Source organism: Mya arenaria, chromosome 15 (assembly GCF_026914265.1).
Source record: "Mya arenaria isolate MELC-2E11 chromosome 15, ASM2691426v1".
NCBI classification, from domain to species: Eukaryota; Metazoa; Mollusca; class Bivalvia; order Myida; family Myidae; genus Mya; species Mya arenaria.
In genome coordinates, this window is record NC_069136.1 from 53,560,870 (window position 1) to 53,576,845 (window position 15,976).

At 34.3% G+C, this 15,976-nt stretch overlaps 1 protein-coding gene across 3 annotated transcripts; it reads right to left on the minus strand.

The window, feature by feature from the left end:
• Positions 1 to 2,129: 2,129 nt before the first annotated feature.
• On the minus strand, positions 2,130 to 15,869 carry LOC128219609 (sushi domain-containing protein 4-like). Of its 3 annotated transcripts, none has more exons than XM_052927464.1 (9): positions 14,812 to 15,869; positions 11,337 to 11,527; positions 10,989 to 11,104; positions 10,681 to 10,716; positions 9,773 to 9,949; positions 6,508 to 6,573; positions 5,903 to 6,124; positions 5,189 to 5,275; positions 2,130 to 4,470 (listed from the first exon to the last, which is right to left on the minus strand). In XM_052927464.1, the coding sequence occupies exons 2-9, from the start codon at positions 11,453 to 11,455 to the stop codon at positions 4,133 to 4,135; spliced, it is 1,161 nt and encodes a 386-aa protein (XP_052783424.1). In that variant the 5' UTR covers positions 11,456 to 11,527; positions 14,812 to 15,869; the 3' UTR covers positions 2,130 to 4,132. The 3 variants fall into 3 exon arrangements, with proteins under 3 accessions (XP_052783424.1, XP_052783423.1, XP_052783422.1); XM_052927463.1 differs by having other exon boundaries at positions 6,508 to 6,753; positions 11,337 to 11,439; positions 14,812 to 15,867; XM_052927462.1 differs by having other exon boundaries at positions 6,508 to 6,753; positions 14,812 to 15,865.
• Between the last annotated feature and the right edge of the window lie 107 nt (positions 15,870 to 15,976).

A 15,976-nucleotide genomic window follows, 5' to 3' on the forward strand; every position in this document is an offset into this window, starting at 1 on the left:
CTATTTTATATCCTTAATTTATTTTCATTCTGCCAGACATCTCATACTTCATTAATGTGTATGCTAGCATAAGATGTTTTTAACCTATTGTTGCGGTTTTTTACCTCTTGTAGATCGATATTGTTTTACATTGCTAACATTTGTATACACTGAAGAGAACTGATCACATTGTGTTCACTTGACAGTCCTGTTTGTCTTGCATTCACAATAAAAATAATTTTCTATGCGGAATTTATTTGGTACATCACGCTTACATTTATATCCATCTGGCAACAAGACAACAGTGTTTTCAATATTACTATTAATATAGTACAACATTTCACCCTTTATTCATTAAGGTTGCAAGCATAATTTTCCTGAAAATTGCCACTTCAGCACTACCAGTGCTTAAATTATACCTAAGAATTTAATTGTATTATTTTTCAATGAAACAGTTTAAAAGAATTAGAAAGTGTTACTATCCTCAATTTATTTCATAAGCAGACTGCATAACTGGTCATGTGACCAACTGACCAGTGATAAAAATCACATAACCTAGCTGAAGCAAAAACCATGTGACTAACTGACTTGACATAAAACTCAAATAAACTACTTACCTGACGTAAAAAATCACGTGACTAACTGACTTGACATAAAAATCAAATAATTTACTGACCTGTCGAAAACATCACGTTACTAACTGACTTGACATAAACAAACACATAAACTACTGACCTGACGTAAAAATCACGTGACTAACTGACTTGACATAAAAAAACCCACAAAAACTGCTGACCTGACGTAAAAATCACGTGACAAACTGACTTGACATAAAAAAACACAAAAACTACGGACCTGACGTGAAAATCACGTGACTTACTGACTTGACATCAAAAACACAAAACCTACTGACCTGACGTAAAAAATCACGCGTTTAACTTGACATTAAACCACGAACTGCTGACCTGTCGTAAACATTACATGACCATAAGACCTGAGATAATCAAAGCACTGTAAGTGCTGAATGGCTGAGATAATCAAAGCACTGTGAGTGATGATTCCTTCAATGTGATATTCAAAAGAAGATCATATGAATGATAGCATGACACTCGCTCACTCGCTCTCAAGCCTTCCCATCCGCTCATTCAACCTTCCGACACACCGTCACACGTGCCCGCCACACACTCACTCGCCTCACTTAGTATACAAAATACTCCTCAAATTCCGATCATTGCTTAAACAAAGAGAGAATAACAAATTATTTACAAATGTCCATACTAAGACATAACAATGTTCATGAGCATATGACTTACATACGCAGGGATGGGTACTTTTTTACCATGTGCGAAATACATAGCAATACGCAGGAACATAACCCAGCTTACCAAGAAGTTGGTGTATGAACGCCAAAATAAGTTTGCAAAATCTGAGGTATATATTATTTGATAATGTTAAAGGATGTATGTCGTGCTGTCTGACATACAATGCTTCTGTGTTTATTTCGACTAGAGCAGTGCATGCATAAGGGAGAAAACCGCACCGCATTTATTATGTATTGTATTTCTAAATTCACTCCCATGTAGTGTATTACTTAAAGAAGTATTATGCCATATTGCGATATTGCGATATTGCGATAATGAGTGCAAAGCCCGAACTGTAAGGAATTTTCCAGTTTATAGGAGTTCTCCCTTTCATATCCGTGTTTTACTGCTAGTATACGCAAAATACTACATACTCGTACACGAACTTATTAGGTTTTTTTTTTGTTTTTTTGATCTATTACAAAAGTCTTAAGCTACAGCTCAAGCCTAAAATTCACATGACTTACTGGCATTATAAAGCAGGGTGTATGAGTCACCCATTCATCAGGTCGATTTTTATGCAAGAAATTTGTTTTTGCAAATAACAAAAACTACTAGTTGTGTGTCTTATTTTAATACTAATACACATATATTTACATATTGGCAACCCATTTAATGATTACTACATCCAACGTTCATGATTGAAAGTAATCGCGTTCTTCTTGCTCGTTGTACTGTAATTCGGCAATAATGAGTTTTTATTGTTCATAACATAGGTCACATCCAAACAGTACACACCATGAGCAATTTTTTTTAAAGTACTGAGTAAATAAACACAAATGAAACATATCTGTATTTATAGTTTTAATAGCACTACATGTAATACCTAACATGATGTCATCTTTGGCATAAAAAGATGCACTTAGTGAAACTTTTGAGGGATGAACTGGTACAGTACACTTTTTTTAACTATCTCGGCCTATTTAAAAGCAGGTTAAATACATATAACAGTATAATGCAAGTCCGGATTCTCTGTCACAGAGTAAAGAGAGCATAGGATATATAGCAAACAGCTCGTAGATAAAATTCCGACCACTTTCTCCATTGCACAAAAGGTCACAAGTTCGTACAACTTTTCGAAGCTCATAATTGAACATTATATTTAGTATTATGCATTTTAAGTACACACAATATTCAAATGCAATTCAAAAACATTTTAAAACGAAAAAAGTTATATAAACGAATAAATTTATAAAATGAAGAAAATAATACAAAATCAACAAGCATATATGGTTTCCCAATCCTAATACAAGCACCTGGTAAAATAGTCTACCACAGTGTGATGGTCACCCTATGTTTTGGCATAATTAATGCCCAAACAGATGAACTTTGTGAGAGCTTTTTAAAGTAAACATTTTATTGTTAACTTTCCCGACCTCAGAAATGGCTGATTGAATACAACTTGACATGACCGCTGGTACTTTTAACCCGATGGCTCCCTCTCCCTCTATTAAAAAAATGTCACAAAGTTTATAAAAATTTGGAATGCGCGTAATCGCGTAAAAAGTACATATTATGCATTTTAAGTACACTCAAAATTCAAATACAACACAGAACACATTTTAAATCAAACAAAGATATATAAACAAACAAACTCATATAAAAAAAAACAAAAAAAGTTATAAAACGAACAATGTAATATAAAACCAGCATGCAAACACGGTTTTAAACAAAATGACCTGTATGAAAATAAATATCAAATAGGAAATCACAGGAAGTACTATTACCGCTCGAGCCAGGCATTTGGGGAAATGTTGTTTCTTTTGTCAACCATTGTGTTTCGAACAAATTTGTTCAGTGTGAGCAAATCACTGATTAATATGTTGTTCATCAGCAACTGGTGATGGTGTGTGTGATTGTGTGTCTGTTTGTGATTGTGTGTCTGTGTGCGGGGGTCTTGCCAGCTATGGATCCTGCCCAACGTAATATTTAATTAACCTCAATTAAATGTTATTTAGCGGAAGATAAACACTTATACGGCCTGATTTTTCATTTAGAATCATTGTTTTTTTAAAGGCTTTAAGCGTTAAATCCCCATCTGTAGTTGATATTGTGATGCATTGTAGTTTCATATGATAACTATACCAAAATAACATGGGATTATCGAAATTTATCATTATGGCTAATAAGGCTAATGGTCGAGGGCCCAAATCCAAACAGTAAACAAATTCCCACTCATTGTTCTAACTCGTTTGAACATCGAAATGTGCCTAGAGGGTGAATGTCTTTACGGGGCGTATTCACTTCTTTGAGGCCATTTCAGCTATGCTGGCCAACGTTTGCAATATTATAAAAGTAAAATAGACATCGCGCTTTTCATTTGCGAATCGCGTGTCTCGTAAAACAGCGTTGAACTCTGCGCCTTATTGGTTCATTAAGAAAGAGTAATTATTGTCATGTAATTATATGCAACCAATCGTGTTTTTTATGTTGGCTTGTTTCATTTCAGTTCAAATTAAAACACTCTTCTGTTCCCTGGTTAAAACTTAGCAACACTATTTAAGATTGCCTAAAATTTAAGAAAAAAAGGTTTTAAAGAGGTTTCGAATTTGCATATTCAAATTGTAGCGTCATTAACTGTCCATATAATAAAGGATTTTCTACATAAAACTGAAATGATTGTGAAACAATCCTTAAACAGAAGTTGACACAGTAACCAAAGATGTTTCATATGGAGGTTTAGCTATCTACGTCACTATCTCACACAATATCATTGTAAACAAAGCATTCAAGAGGATTTGAATTGGAGCACTCAATTAGTATATCAAGCAAACTAGTGTTTTTATCCGGTCTCAAACTAGACAAACGGGTGATTCCGAGGGTGCCGAAGGCGTCACTTGATCTCGAGGAATGTCAGCAACTATTGCGTTTGAAAGTTGCATCAATTTGTCTTTCGGTTTGGTCTCTACCTCACCAGTCTCCTGAATTGGCCTGCTACAGACATCAGCTGGTCTATATGACGAACTGTCTTCTAGTTCCTTTGACAAAGTATCGACGGGTTCGTTTGACGAAGTATCGTTGGGTTCGTTTGATGAAGTATCGTCCGCTTCCGTTTTGTCTTCCGTTTTGTCTTCCTTTTCTCCTTTTCCCTCGATGTTGAAGGTGAAGTGAGTAACAACGTTAACTGACCCTGAAAACAAGTTTTTAAATTATCATTAACATCAGTAGTAGCAGTAGAAGAAGTAGCAGTAGTAGAAGCAGTAGCAGTAGCAGAATAGTAGTAGTAGTAGTAGTAGTAGTAGTAGTAGTAGTAGTAGTAGTAGTAGTAGTAGTAGTAGTAGTAGTAGTGGTAGTGGTAGTGGTGTTGGTGGTGGTGGTGGTGGTGGTGATAGTAGTAGTAGTAGTAGTAGTAGTAGTAGTAGTAGTAGTAGTAGTAGTAGTAGTAGTAGTAGTAGTGGTAGTGGTAGTGGTAGTGGTGGTGGTGGTGGTAGTAGTCGTCGTCGTAGTAGTAGTAGTATGAGCAGCAGCAGCAGTATCAGTAGTAGTAGCAGTAGCAGTAGCAGTAGTAGTACTGCTACTACTACTACTACTGCTACTACTAGTAGTTGTAGTAGTACCAGTAGTAGTAGTAGTAGTAGTAGTAGTAGTAGTAGTAGTAGTAGTAGTAGTAGTAGTAAGAGTAGTAGTAGTAGTAGTAGTAGTAGTAGTAGTAGTAGTAGTAGTAGTAGTAGTAGTAGTAGTAGTAGTAGTAGTAGTAGTAGTAGAAGTAGAAGTAGTAGTAGTAGTACCAGTAGTAGAAAAACAAAGAAAACAACAAATGAAATTTCAAAAGCCTCTAATCTATTATATTAAAGTAGTTTTTGCTATCAATCAATCGTTTTCATTTTCGTACACAAAGCTAGACGTACTTTGGGAAGCCGGGCTGTCATTTCTTTTCGGTATATGTTCTGTGTTCTCAACGTTTTCGTCGTTGTTTTCATTCCGTGAAGTACTATCTGGAAAGCATAAACATAGTTATGGTTACCATCACTATCCAGTAGGTACAACAAAACTTGCTTTCAATTAAAATGTAATTTAAACGAAATGTGCATGGGCAAGTGACACTATAGTAGCTTAATTCCCACCAATACCTTAAAGAACACTGTGGTATTAGTTCGTTCCGTAGGCTCTATTATACCTAGAAAATGTCCATTGTTAAATATTGCTTTGACGGGTAATTAATGAAATAAGAATAATTCAGGTATAAGACCAGTTTCTCATATTTAGATAATATCATATTTAAAGGAACACGAATCATGGCAAAAGAAACCCTAAACGAGAAACATATTTCGTTACATAAGAATAAAAATATATGTGGTAAACTTTGATCACACGACGTTAACAAATACATTAAAATCATTACCAAGTTTAAGAACAATCCTCCGATTTGATTTGCTCTTTAAACTACGGTAAAAAAACCCCATATTTTTATAAATAAAACTATATCATATGTAATCCAGGTGTTACAACATTTTTTACAGCTATTTTCAACTAACGGTACAACCATCCGCACGTCCTTCTAACCCTCTGGCTTTGCTGATCCTCTCTTCCCAATTTGTTTGTGGGATATAACTAACTTGTACCTTTTGGTTGATCGGCTGCATCCTGTGAAACAGAGTGTCTTGTTTCACTCTCCTCTACTTCTTGTATTTCATGAACTTGTTCTTTTTCCCTTTCAAGAAGTGGTTCTTTGATCTGGGATTCAACATCTGGACATTCTTTTGAAGTTTGTTTTGCGCGCACACAGTCCACAATTTGTTTAATAATTAAACACACGCAAATGACAGACAAAATAACCACTGCATCTAAAACATAAACATAGAGGTTATTACAATAGAACGCTTTTATGACGTCTTTAAACACATTTATATAGGTGCAGCGGTCGAGGCGGATTAATGTTTAAATACAACAAATAGTATGTTCGTATTAAACCAGCCTGTTTTATTAAACAAAACATATCGACCATTTTTGTATACGTACACACACTACTTCAAGTAATTGATTAAGTAAAACGTCCATTGGTAGTGAAATACATATTTAAATACAATTGAAATATTATTTTCAAATTACTAATACATTATTGTGTGTGAAGTTTGCGTATGCGTCATCAGTATACATTTATTGCTTTACTCAAAAAGCTGAACAGATCCGACCAAATGCCTATCTTATAACGAGGAAAACGACTTACATGTGAGCGGAAAAGATGACGCTGTTTCTAAACAGAAAGGAAACGTGTGGTCACTACCGGTTTTATCTGAAATCCAAGTTCCATTAAAAGAACATCTCCATGATGAACCCCCAACCGTCTGAAATCCAGCATTGCAGACAAACTCCGCATGCGTGGTTGCATAAACACCTTCCATAAGGCATCCATTTTCTTGTTCGATTTGCCATTGTCCATTCATTAAATTGGGAGGACATGGGCATGATGCCGCTGAAAGAAGCGTTACCAGTATCACCGCCATGCATTTGTATTAAGATGTAAGAAGTATATCTGTGTTATTTTGTATATTGTATGTCTGGTTATCTCTTATATGGTATGTTTGTTTTATCTTGTATATGGTATGTCTGTTTTATCTTGTATATGGTATGTCTGTGTTGTCTTGTAGATGGTATGTCTGTTTTATCTTGTAGATGGTATGTCTGTGTTATCTTGTATATGGTATGTCTGTGTTATCTTGTATATGGTATGTCTGTGCTGTCTTGTATAAGGTATGTCTGTGGTGTCTTGTATATGGTATGTCTGTGCTGTCTTGTATAAGGTATGTCTGTGTTGTCTTGTAGATGGTATGTCTGTGTTATCTTGTATATGGTATGTCTGTGGTGTCTTGTATATGGTATGTTTGTGTTGTCTTGTATATGGTATGTTTGTGTTGTCTTGTATATGGTATGTTTGTGTTGTCTTGTATATGGTATGTCTGTGCTGTCTTGTATATGGTATGTCTGTGTTGTCTTTTATATGGTATGTTTGTGTTGTCTTGTATATGGTATGTCTGTGGTGTCTTGTATAAGGTATGTTTGTGTTGTCTTGTATATGGTATGTTTGTGTTGTCTTGTATATGGTATGTTTGTGTTGTCTTGTATATGGTATGTCTGTGGTGTCTTGTATATGGTATGTTTGTGTTGTCTTGTATATGGTATGTCTGTGCTGTCTTGTATATGGTATGTCTGTGTTGTCTTTTATATGGTATGTTTGTGTTGTCTTGTATATGGTATGTTTGTGTTATCTTGTATATGGTATGTCTGTGGTGTCTTGTATAAGGTATGTTTGTGTTGTCTTGTATATGGTATGTTTGTGTTGTCTTGTATATGGTATGTTTGTGTTGTCTTGTATATGGTATGTCTGTGTTGTCTTGTATATGGTATGTCTGTGCTGTCTTGTATAAGGTATGTTTGTGCTGTCTTGTATAAGGTATGTCTGTGTTGTCTTGTATATGGTATGTCTGTGCTGTCTTGTATATGGTATGTCTGTGTTGTCTTTTATATGGTATGTTTGTGTTGTCTTGTATATGGTATGTCTGTGTTGTCTTGTATATGGTATGTCTGTGCTGTCTTGTATAAGGTATGTTTGTGTTGTCTTGTATAAGGTATGTCTGTGTTGTCTTGTATATGGTATGTTTGTGTTGTCTTGTATATGGTATGTCTGTTTTATCTTGTATAAATTATGTCTGTGTTATCTTGTATATGGTATGTCTGTGTTGTCTTGTATATGGTATGTCTGTGTTATCTTGTATATGGTATGTCTGTGTTGTCTTGTAGATGGTATGTCTGTTTTATCTTGTATATGGTATGTCTGTGTTGTCTTTTATATGGTATGTTTTTGCTGTCTTGTATATGGTATGTCTGTGTTGTCTTGTATAAGGTATGTTTGTGTTTTCTTGTATATGGTATGTTTGTGTTGTCTTGTATATGGTATGTCTGTTTTATCTTGTATAAATTATGTCTGTGTTATCTTGTATATGGTATGTCTGTGTTGTCTTGTATATGGTATGTCTGTGGTGTCTTGTAGATGGTATGTCTGTGTTGTCTTGTAGATGGTATGTCTGTTTTATCTTGTATATGGTATGTCTGTGTTGTCTTGTAGATGGTATGTCTGTTTTATCTTGTAGATGGTATGTCTGTGTTATCTTGTATATGGTATGTCTGTGGTGTCTTGTATATGGTAAGTCTGTGCTGTCTTGTATAAGATATGTCTGTGTTGTCTTGTAGATGGTATGTCTGTGTTATCTTGTATATGGTATGTCTGTGTTGTCTTGTATATGGTATGTCTGTGCTGTCTTGTATAAGGTATGTTTGTGTTGTCTTGTATAAGGTATGTTTGTGTTGTCTTGTATATGGTATGTTTGTGTTGTCTTGTATATGGTATGTTTGTGTTGTCTTGTATATGGTATGTCTGTGCTGTCTTGTATATGGTATGTCTGTGTTGTCTTTTATATGGTATGTTTGTGTTGTCTTGTAGATGGTATGTCTGTGTTGTCTTTTATATGGTATGTTTGTGTTGTCTTGTATATTGTATGTCTGTGTTGTCTTATATAAGGTATGTCTGTGTTGTCTTGTGTATGGTATGTCTGTGGTGTCTTGTATATGGTATGTCTGTGGTGTCTTGTATATTGTATGTTTGTGTTGTCTTGTATATGGTATGTCTGTGCTGTCTTGTATATGGTATGTCTGTGTTGTCTTGTATATGGTATGTTTGTGTTGTCTTGTAGATGGTATGTCTGTGTTATCTTGTATATGGTATGTCTGTTGTGTCTTGTATATGATATGTCTGTGCTGTCTTTTATAAGGTATGTCTGTGTTGTCTTGTAGATGGTATGTCTGTGTTATCTTGTATATGGTATGTCTGTGCTGTCTTGTATATGGTATGTTTGTGTTGTCTTGTTTATGGTATGTTTGTGTTGTCTTGTATATTGTATGTCTGTGCTGTCTTGTATATGGTATGTTTGTGTTGTCTTGTATATGGTATGTTTGTGTTGTCTTGTATATGGTATGTTTGTGTTATCTTGTATATGGTATGTCTGTGGCGTCTTGTTTATTTTATGTCTGTGTTTTTCTGTTTTGGGGTGTCTATGTTGTCTTGTATAAGGTGTGTTTGTGTTATTATAAAAACAACAGTGAAAAAAAAACAGGATTTTTTACCGAAAACCATAAAAAGATATAATTTATTGATCCATTTATGTAAAGAGCTGAACAATGAATCAAACATAGTAGTATATGCAAAGTATTAACAATTTAATAAATCAAATATACGAGTCATTTAGCAATACACCACATAATGCTAAGAATGAAACAGAAGCTAAAAATAAATTAAATGTACTAAAACTTTTATTTTTTACTTACTTATAAGGTTAAAGTTATGATCTTGAAATGAACATGTTATAGCATTGGACATTAGAAGGCACACTAACTCAAATCATGAACACTAAATACATATATATATATATATATCAAACCTTTGCAAGTAGGAGGAGTATTGTCCCATTGACCGTGTTTTCCACAAGTCAAAGTGTTGTGCCCGAGGAGGGTAAAGCCAGGGTCACATGTCGCAACAACCACATCTCCATGTTTATGTGGTCCGCGAGTGTCGAATGTTCCATTCTGAAGCACGGGTATCTCAAGGCAGTCTTTCTCTGGTAAATGTAAGTGTTTTATCATAATTGTTTTGGTGTGTTCCTGATATTATTTAATTATTATTCCATATAGGATAGCAAACGACACACAGCGGTTACTTCCCTTTGCTGCACAGTAATCACTGCCTTCACGCATGTCATGTGATTACGATATAAATCACGCGACGTCATTCGAAAAGATTAAAAGTCATTTTATTTGAAATAATGTCTTAATTTAAACATTGAAAATAAGATTAAGTAATGAAACTAAAAATTAAGTATTGCAAACATACGTCATAGTGTAGTACCGTTATTTAATATAATGCCAGATTTACAATGCACTATACGTGCTGCATGTGGGCAATTAAGGCTTGACAAATAAATGAAAGAAATAAGGACACGTGGGCTTAGGCTAAAAATAGTACAGTGCGAGAGATATCTGCCCTTCATGTTACTGTTAATTGACCATTAGGTATCAACATTGCACGTTAAAAGAAATTAAAGATGTATTTGAAGAAATATCAAAATATCAAAGTGGTGGCGAAAAGGTTGGGCAATGATATATGGACAAGTTATATTATTGAAAGGAAGATTGACCAACACATTACTACGCTATATAACATGAAAATAAGCATTATTATGATAGTGTAAATTTTGAAACTCTAAGATGTTCATGTATGGTTAGGATTCCATAATGTACAGCTGGTATTCATTAATAATTTGTACTTTGTACTATGCGTCTTTGTACTTACTTGAATCTTTCTCCAAAGCCTGCTTAACGAGGTAGTCTGTGAATTAAAAGAGAATTGATTGTCTTGTTTCATTGCAATACCCTGCTCTTTATGGTAGTATAAACCATTTGATTAATAAAAAATTGTCTTTTACATACGATATTGCGCAAATCAGTTAGTACACTAAATCTCGTTATTGAAATTATAGACAACTCGCGCTTTTGCTATTTCTACTATGTTATAAATGCAATATTCTTGCAATTGGAATGTTTTAACGATTAAATAAGGCTTAAGCAATATTTTGATTTGTGGAGGGGAGAAGCACTAACCATCACAAAATCTGCTGCAATTCCGGTGAGACCGCGTCGTTTGGCAGTCGTCAAGCACATCTGCGCATGCCCGGCAATATGGGAAATAACTCTGGCAGAATTCTAACTCCTCTCCTCTATAAAAGATATTTATTATATATATAAATAATACATTCTTTACAATCGAAGCACGTTTTAGGCACAAACTTTTTGTGTTATTTTCCTCAAAATCGAGTCTAGAATGTTTTGTTTTTCCTTAACTAAATAATTAAGAATCATTGCAATTTTTTAATGTTTAAAAATGGTGATTTATTATTTTTTAGCCCTAAAACTGAAAAGTGAAATTCCTTAAACTTTATAAAATCTCACCTATTACAAACAGTTCCATAACACTGATATGGTTCTAATGATATGACCCCATCCGATACCGATATACACTCCATCAAAGCGAGGTAGGTAAATACACCAACACCTAAAAGTGACCACATAGCGCTTTCTATATATTTAAGCAAACATTATTTTAAGTTAAGGCCATCGCGACCTTGACCATGGCATCTGACCTGAAAAGAAATAAGAGGTCCTGACTAATATATAGGGGGTATAATGACATTCTGTTCTGGTGACCAGTATCACGTGGAGTTCGGCAAGACGGATACATGTTTACTCACCGAACGAGACGTGATGCAAGACACAAGAAAATCGGTTTATCGTAATATTCCATTTATTATATAACTGCCCATCTAATTATTCCTTTTTATTTTTCGGTTTCATTCTGATTTAAATTTATCGCCATCTGTCAAATGTCACAATATGGAATGGCTCGCGCGTATGAATGTGTTACCTATTTTTGTGTATTGAAGTCGAGGGAGGCTACTACAGCGAAACGAAGTCAGAAGTTTCATAATTCAATTTGTTGAGCAAATTAATAAGAAAATAATTTATATCAGATAGCAAAATTAACAAATTGCCTATCAGAAACAATTATCAAATGTCACAGCACAAAAAACAACAACAACAAAAAAACGGTACTTATTTCACGAGCATACACTAAATTGAATCGTCATTTCCTGTAGACATTACGCGGCCATTTTTAACAAAGTGAATATTCGTGGGAATTTTTGATATCATATTATTGTATGCAGAAATGGAAGAAGTTCTTGAGTAAATCGCTTTGGCGAGCTTCTCATGTTTATGATAATGCTACAATTTATGAATTTCGGAATGGCAAACAGCGAGTTGTTAAGATGGATTGGAAGTGTTCTCTGCTTCATGCTTATCCTCATGTTTCTTTCAAGAACCATGAAACTGAATTTTTGCATGCTTCTGAGGCGTGAGTAAAGGTAAATAATTTCATGTATCTAAAAGTTGACAGGTTTTACCAGTTGTTCTTTTTGTCTCTCTATTTTAGCAACGCGAAAGTAGTTCCGAGACTACACACGGTACTCGCATGATACGGATTCAGAAAACGACAGTATGGTGATACGGATTTTTAAATATGGCGTGCTGTATTTTTACTGTTGGATATGGAAAGGGAAATTGATAGGTATACAATAAGTCTTTATACTCCGAGTGCGCAAACACTCCGACGAAACCAACAGATACAGGCAGTACATTACCTATTGGGGATATGAAGGTATTTCCCTTAAGGCGAAAATGCTTTGTATACGTCTAAAAATGTGTGTTAGGGTATATTCTATGCGATTTATTTTCACCATTATTGTCAGATATCCAAGTTATATTGAAAGTATAATTTGCAAATGTTTGAGCTTTCAATTCAATGATATTTTCACAAAGACTTGATGCACTAACTGAAACGACGACGGGGTGAGGGGCTTGCACACCCGGCGACCTCGCCCCAAAAAGAAAACAAAGGAAATAGACAAAGAGGATTATTATTGAATTCAGTGAAAAATCGGTGTTGTTTTTTATTTCACTCGTGTCAGATCTTAGAAGGCCCTTATGAAATAAATACCAATATCGTTGAATTTTCTGCCCAAACATTTGCAAATATTACAGTTAAAAATATAGATTTGCAATCGGGAGAACGTAATTTAGTTTCATGGAAACATTAAGTGAGAAAAATGTTTCATGGCAAAAAATGGCGGATTTAGAATGAAAAGTACCGATTCTGTTACCAACTTTTGCATGGTAAGTGGACTTTTTCTTTAAATTTTGAAAAAATGTATGCGTCCAGTATGTGGCGAAAAATATATTCTTCGATCGACATCTTAGTTTGGTATCATAACTTTATACCTAAAATAAAACAGTTATTGAACAGATTGTGGCTTAGGAGGCAATGTTTACAAATACACGTGTTGATTCTATCCACAATTTTTCGTATTTTCTTGACAAATATGGCATATCTGTGCAGGTTGTAACTAGGCTTGCATGTATAAATTCCTATTTTCCAAACTACATGGTTATTATGCACCAGTCAATTGTAACCACGCCCCCCCCCCCCAGGTCCGGGGGTATACCGGGGATAGCCGGGAAAATGGACCGTGTTTTGACATTATATAATAATGTTAAAAATTCAATGAATTTTATATCTTCTTTTTTCGAGAGGGGGTGCGCGGGCGGGTGTGCCCCCACCCACCCCGGATCCGCTAGTACATACATATCTAAATATACATATGTTTGCCCAACCTTTGCATTCCAATTTGCAAAACGTCTCATAAATATATCAAACTCTTTTTCGACAGTTTAATTTTTCACTATTTAATCTGTACTTAAACCTGTTAAAATACAATGTGTACAGTAATTAATACAAAACACTTGAGCTATTGACTTTATAATCAACTTTTGGGATCCCACATGGGGAAATACCTAAGTATGAGGTGACATAGTAATTAGTCAGCATAATGGATTTTCTAATGGAACCCCAATATATTTATTTTAAGTTACACCTCATTATTAGGAAAACATAATGACCACCGATAAAGTTTATGTTACATAGTAAACGTGATGTTTAACCTGAAAGATATGATTGCGGTTCGTTTAATTTTGAATTAATATCCCGGCCCCAATTTCTCGAAACTTCCTAAGTTCCCTAGAACAGGATTGTACTAATCTCACTAATTTTGTTCCCCTTTAATTCATGTTATATATTTTCTATTTTTTTTTTTAGAGATTTTAGACTTTAGATAGGAATGTATATGATAATCACAATAAAGAATGTTTTATATATTGATATCAAACTTAAGTGTGTATTTTGGCTAGGTGAAATAAGATACTTAACATGTAAAGCTTAAGCTGTTTCGAGAAATTGAGGCTGATCGTTAACTATTTGAAATTTTAATTTTTCATTTAACATTTTGAAAAAAACATATAGATTTTCTAATAGGTATAATACTATAAGTTGAAAAAGCAAATTATTGAATGATCAAAAGAGTAATAGATAGTTAAAGGTTGTAAGTAAGTACTTACAGAAATAAATGGTTTAATACGATAACCATTTTAGTTTGTGTAAGTAAATACTAACAGTCTTAATATTTTAGTAACCTACAGGCAAGTATGTCATCTACCTGATAACATTGTTCATATCTGCCGCTTCATTTGATAACAGTCTAAAAACGGCTGGCTGCTGATTTAATGAAATAAATGTACTGGCAAATTTGCCTTCTCATTTGACAAAATGTGATGTTGACCACTAAACCATGTTAAAAGATAAATGATAAAATTACATACGCCTATTGATTACTTATCTGTATCAGCTTTAACTTATCGTTCTTCAAAGATATCAACATCGACTAAAATAAAGGATATATATATATAGTATAATATTGCCTTGATATATCTTTAAAAATTAAACGTATCTAAAATTGTATGATTAACATGAACTTACTTGAGAGAACCATGGTAAAATTGTAATGTCTAAGAAATATAGCAGAGCATATTAGTTAACACTAACATAGACACGTACACTCCGGCTAGTATCTTAATGGTTATCAGAGATATAACACTTTTTGTAACATTTTAATTACTTTCTTTTTTACTGACACTCATTGTACTAAGATCACTATTGTTTTTACCAATTCACTCGGAAATATCATCAATATTTTAGTCAATGCGTAGACTAGGACAGCGGTTTCCCACTATTGAGCCGTTTCTATTAATAATTGTGACAATGTCTTTGTCTACCATACTGTGACAATGTGCACGTTCATTAAAATGCAATCAATGTTTAGTTGTAGTTATAGGATTGTGTCATGTAACTTTAAGAAATCTGACGGATCTAAGATTTGAAGTCAAAGGGCAAAACTTGGGACCCGCGCCCCTGTACCAAGATGTTAATGTTTTCATGCGTTTAGGGTATTTGACGGTCGTCCCAAAAGAACATTGTTCATATTCTGGCGTATCTTTTTTTATTTAACATTAAAAGTTGTCATTAGTTATTATCATGTGTTTTTTGGATTTTTTTTAGCTGGAATCCGCAATACCACTTAATTTTAAACTGCAATCTAAATTAGCATGTGCAAATATTGCAGCTGCCTACTCTCTATTAATAATACTGGTATAACAATCTTGGCTGCTCTGTGAAATGTTTACATTCATCAGTTAAAAGACACCATAGTTAAGAGTGTGTAAAACTAGCAAACTTCAACGGTATATTATTTTTTTCGGAACAAGGCTTTAAATCCGCATTTTGTTGTTCTTCTTATCTTAATCATTCTGGAATCCGTGTTTTAGCGTTTTTTCTGAGGATAATAAACCCAATTTTTGTAAAATAATATCGAGCTAAAACAGCTACGAAAGAATTGTTTGACATGCTGTTTCACTTTTAAATGATATCGTCTACCCTTTGTCCTCCATTTCCCTCAATGATGGCAATGTTTGTTAAGGCGAGGGCTTGTGTTCATGCCTAGCTAGATAAAGTAGTGGTCCGGTAAAACATAATCAGAGCATTTTCCGCTGACCAGAGATAACAGTCACATAACTTACTAATCTGTCGTAAAATTCACGTGAACCACGGACCTGAGACAAATAAACCCTACTGACCTTATAAAGCA

What these genes read in the sequence shown, in the direction of transcription:
- LOC128219609 (XM_052927462.1), bottom strand. Translation starts at nt 11,455, where the DNA reads ATGTGGTCACTTTTAGGTGTTGGTGTATTTACCTACCTCGCTTTGATG. An exon ending in GGCTTTGGAGAAAGATTCAA is followed by an intron (nt 9,950 to 10,680) that starts GTAAGTACAAAG and finishes TACATTTACCAG; the next exon opens with AGAAAGACTGCCTTGAGATA. An exon ending in TGACAGCCCGGCTTCCCAAA is followed by an intron (nt 4,471 to 5,188) that starts GTACGTCTAGCT and finishes ACTTGTTTTCAG; the next exon opens with GGTCAGTTAACGTTGTTACT.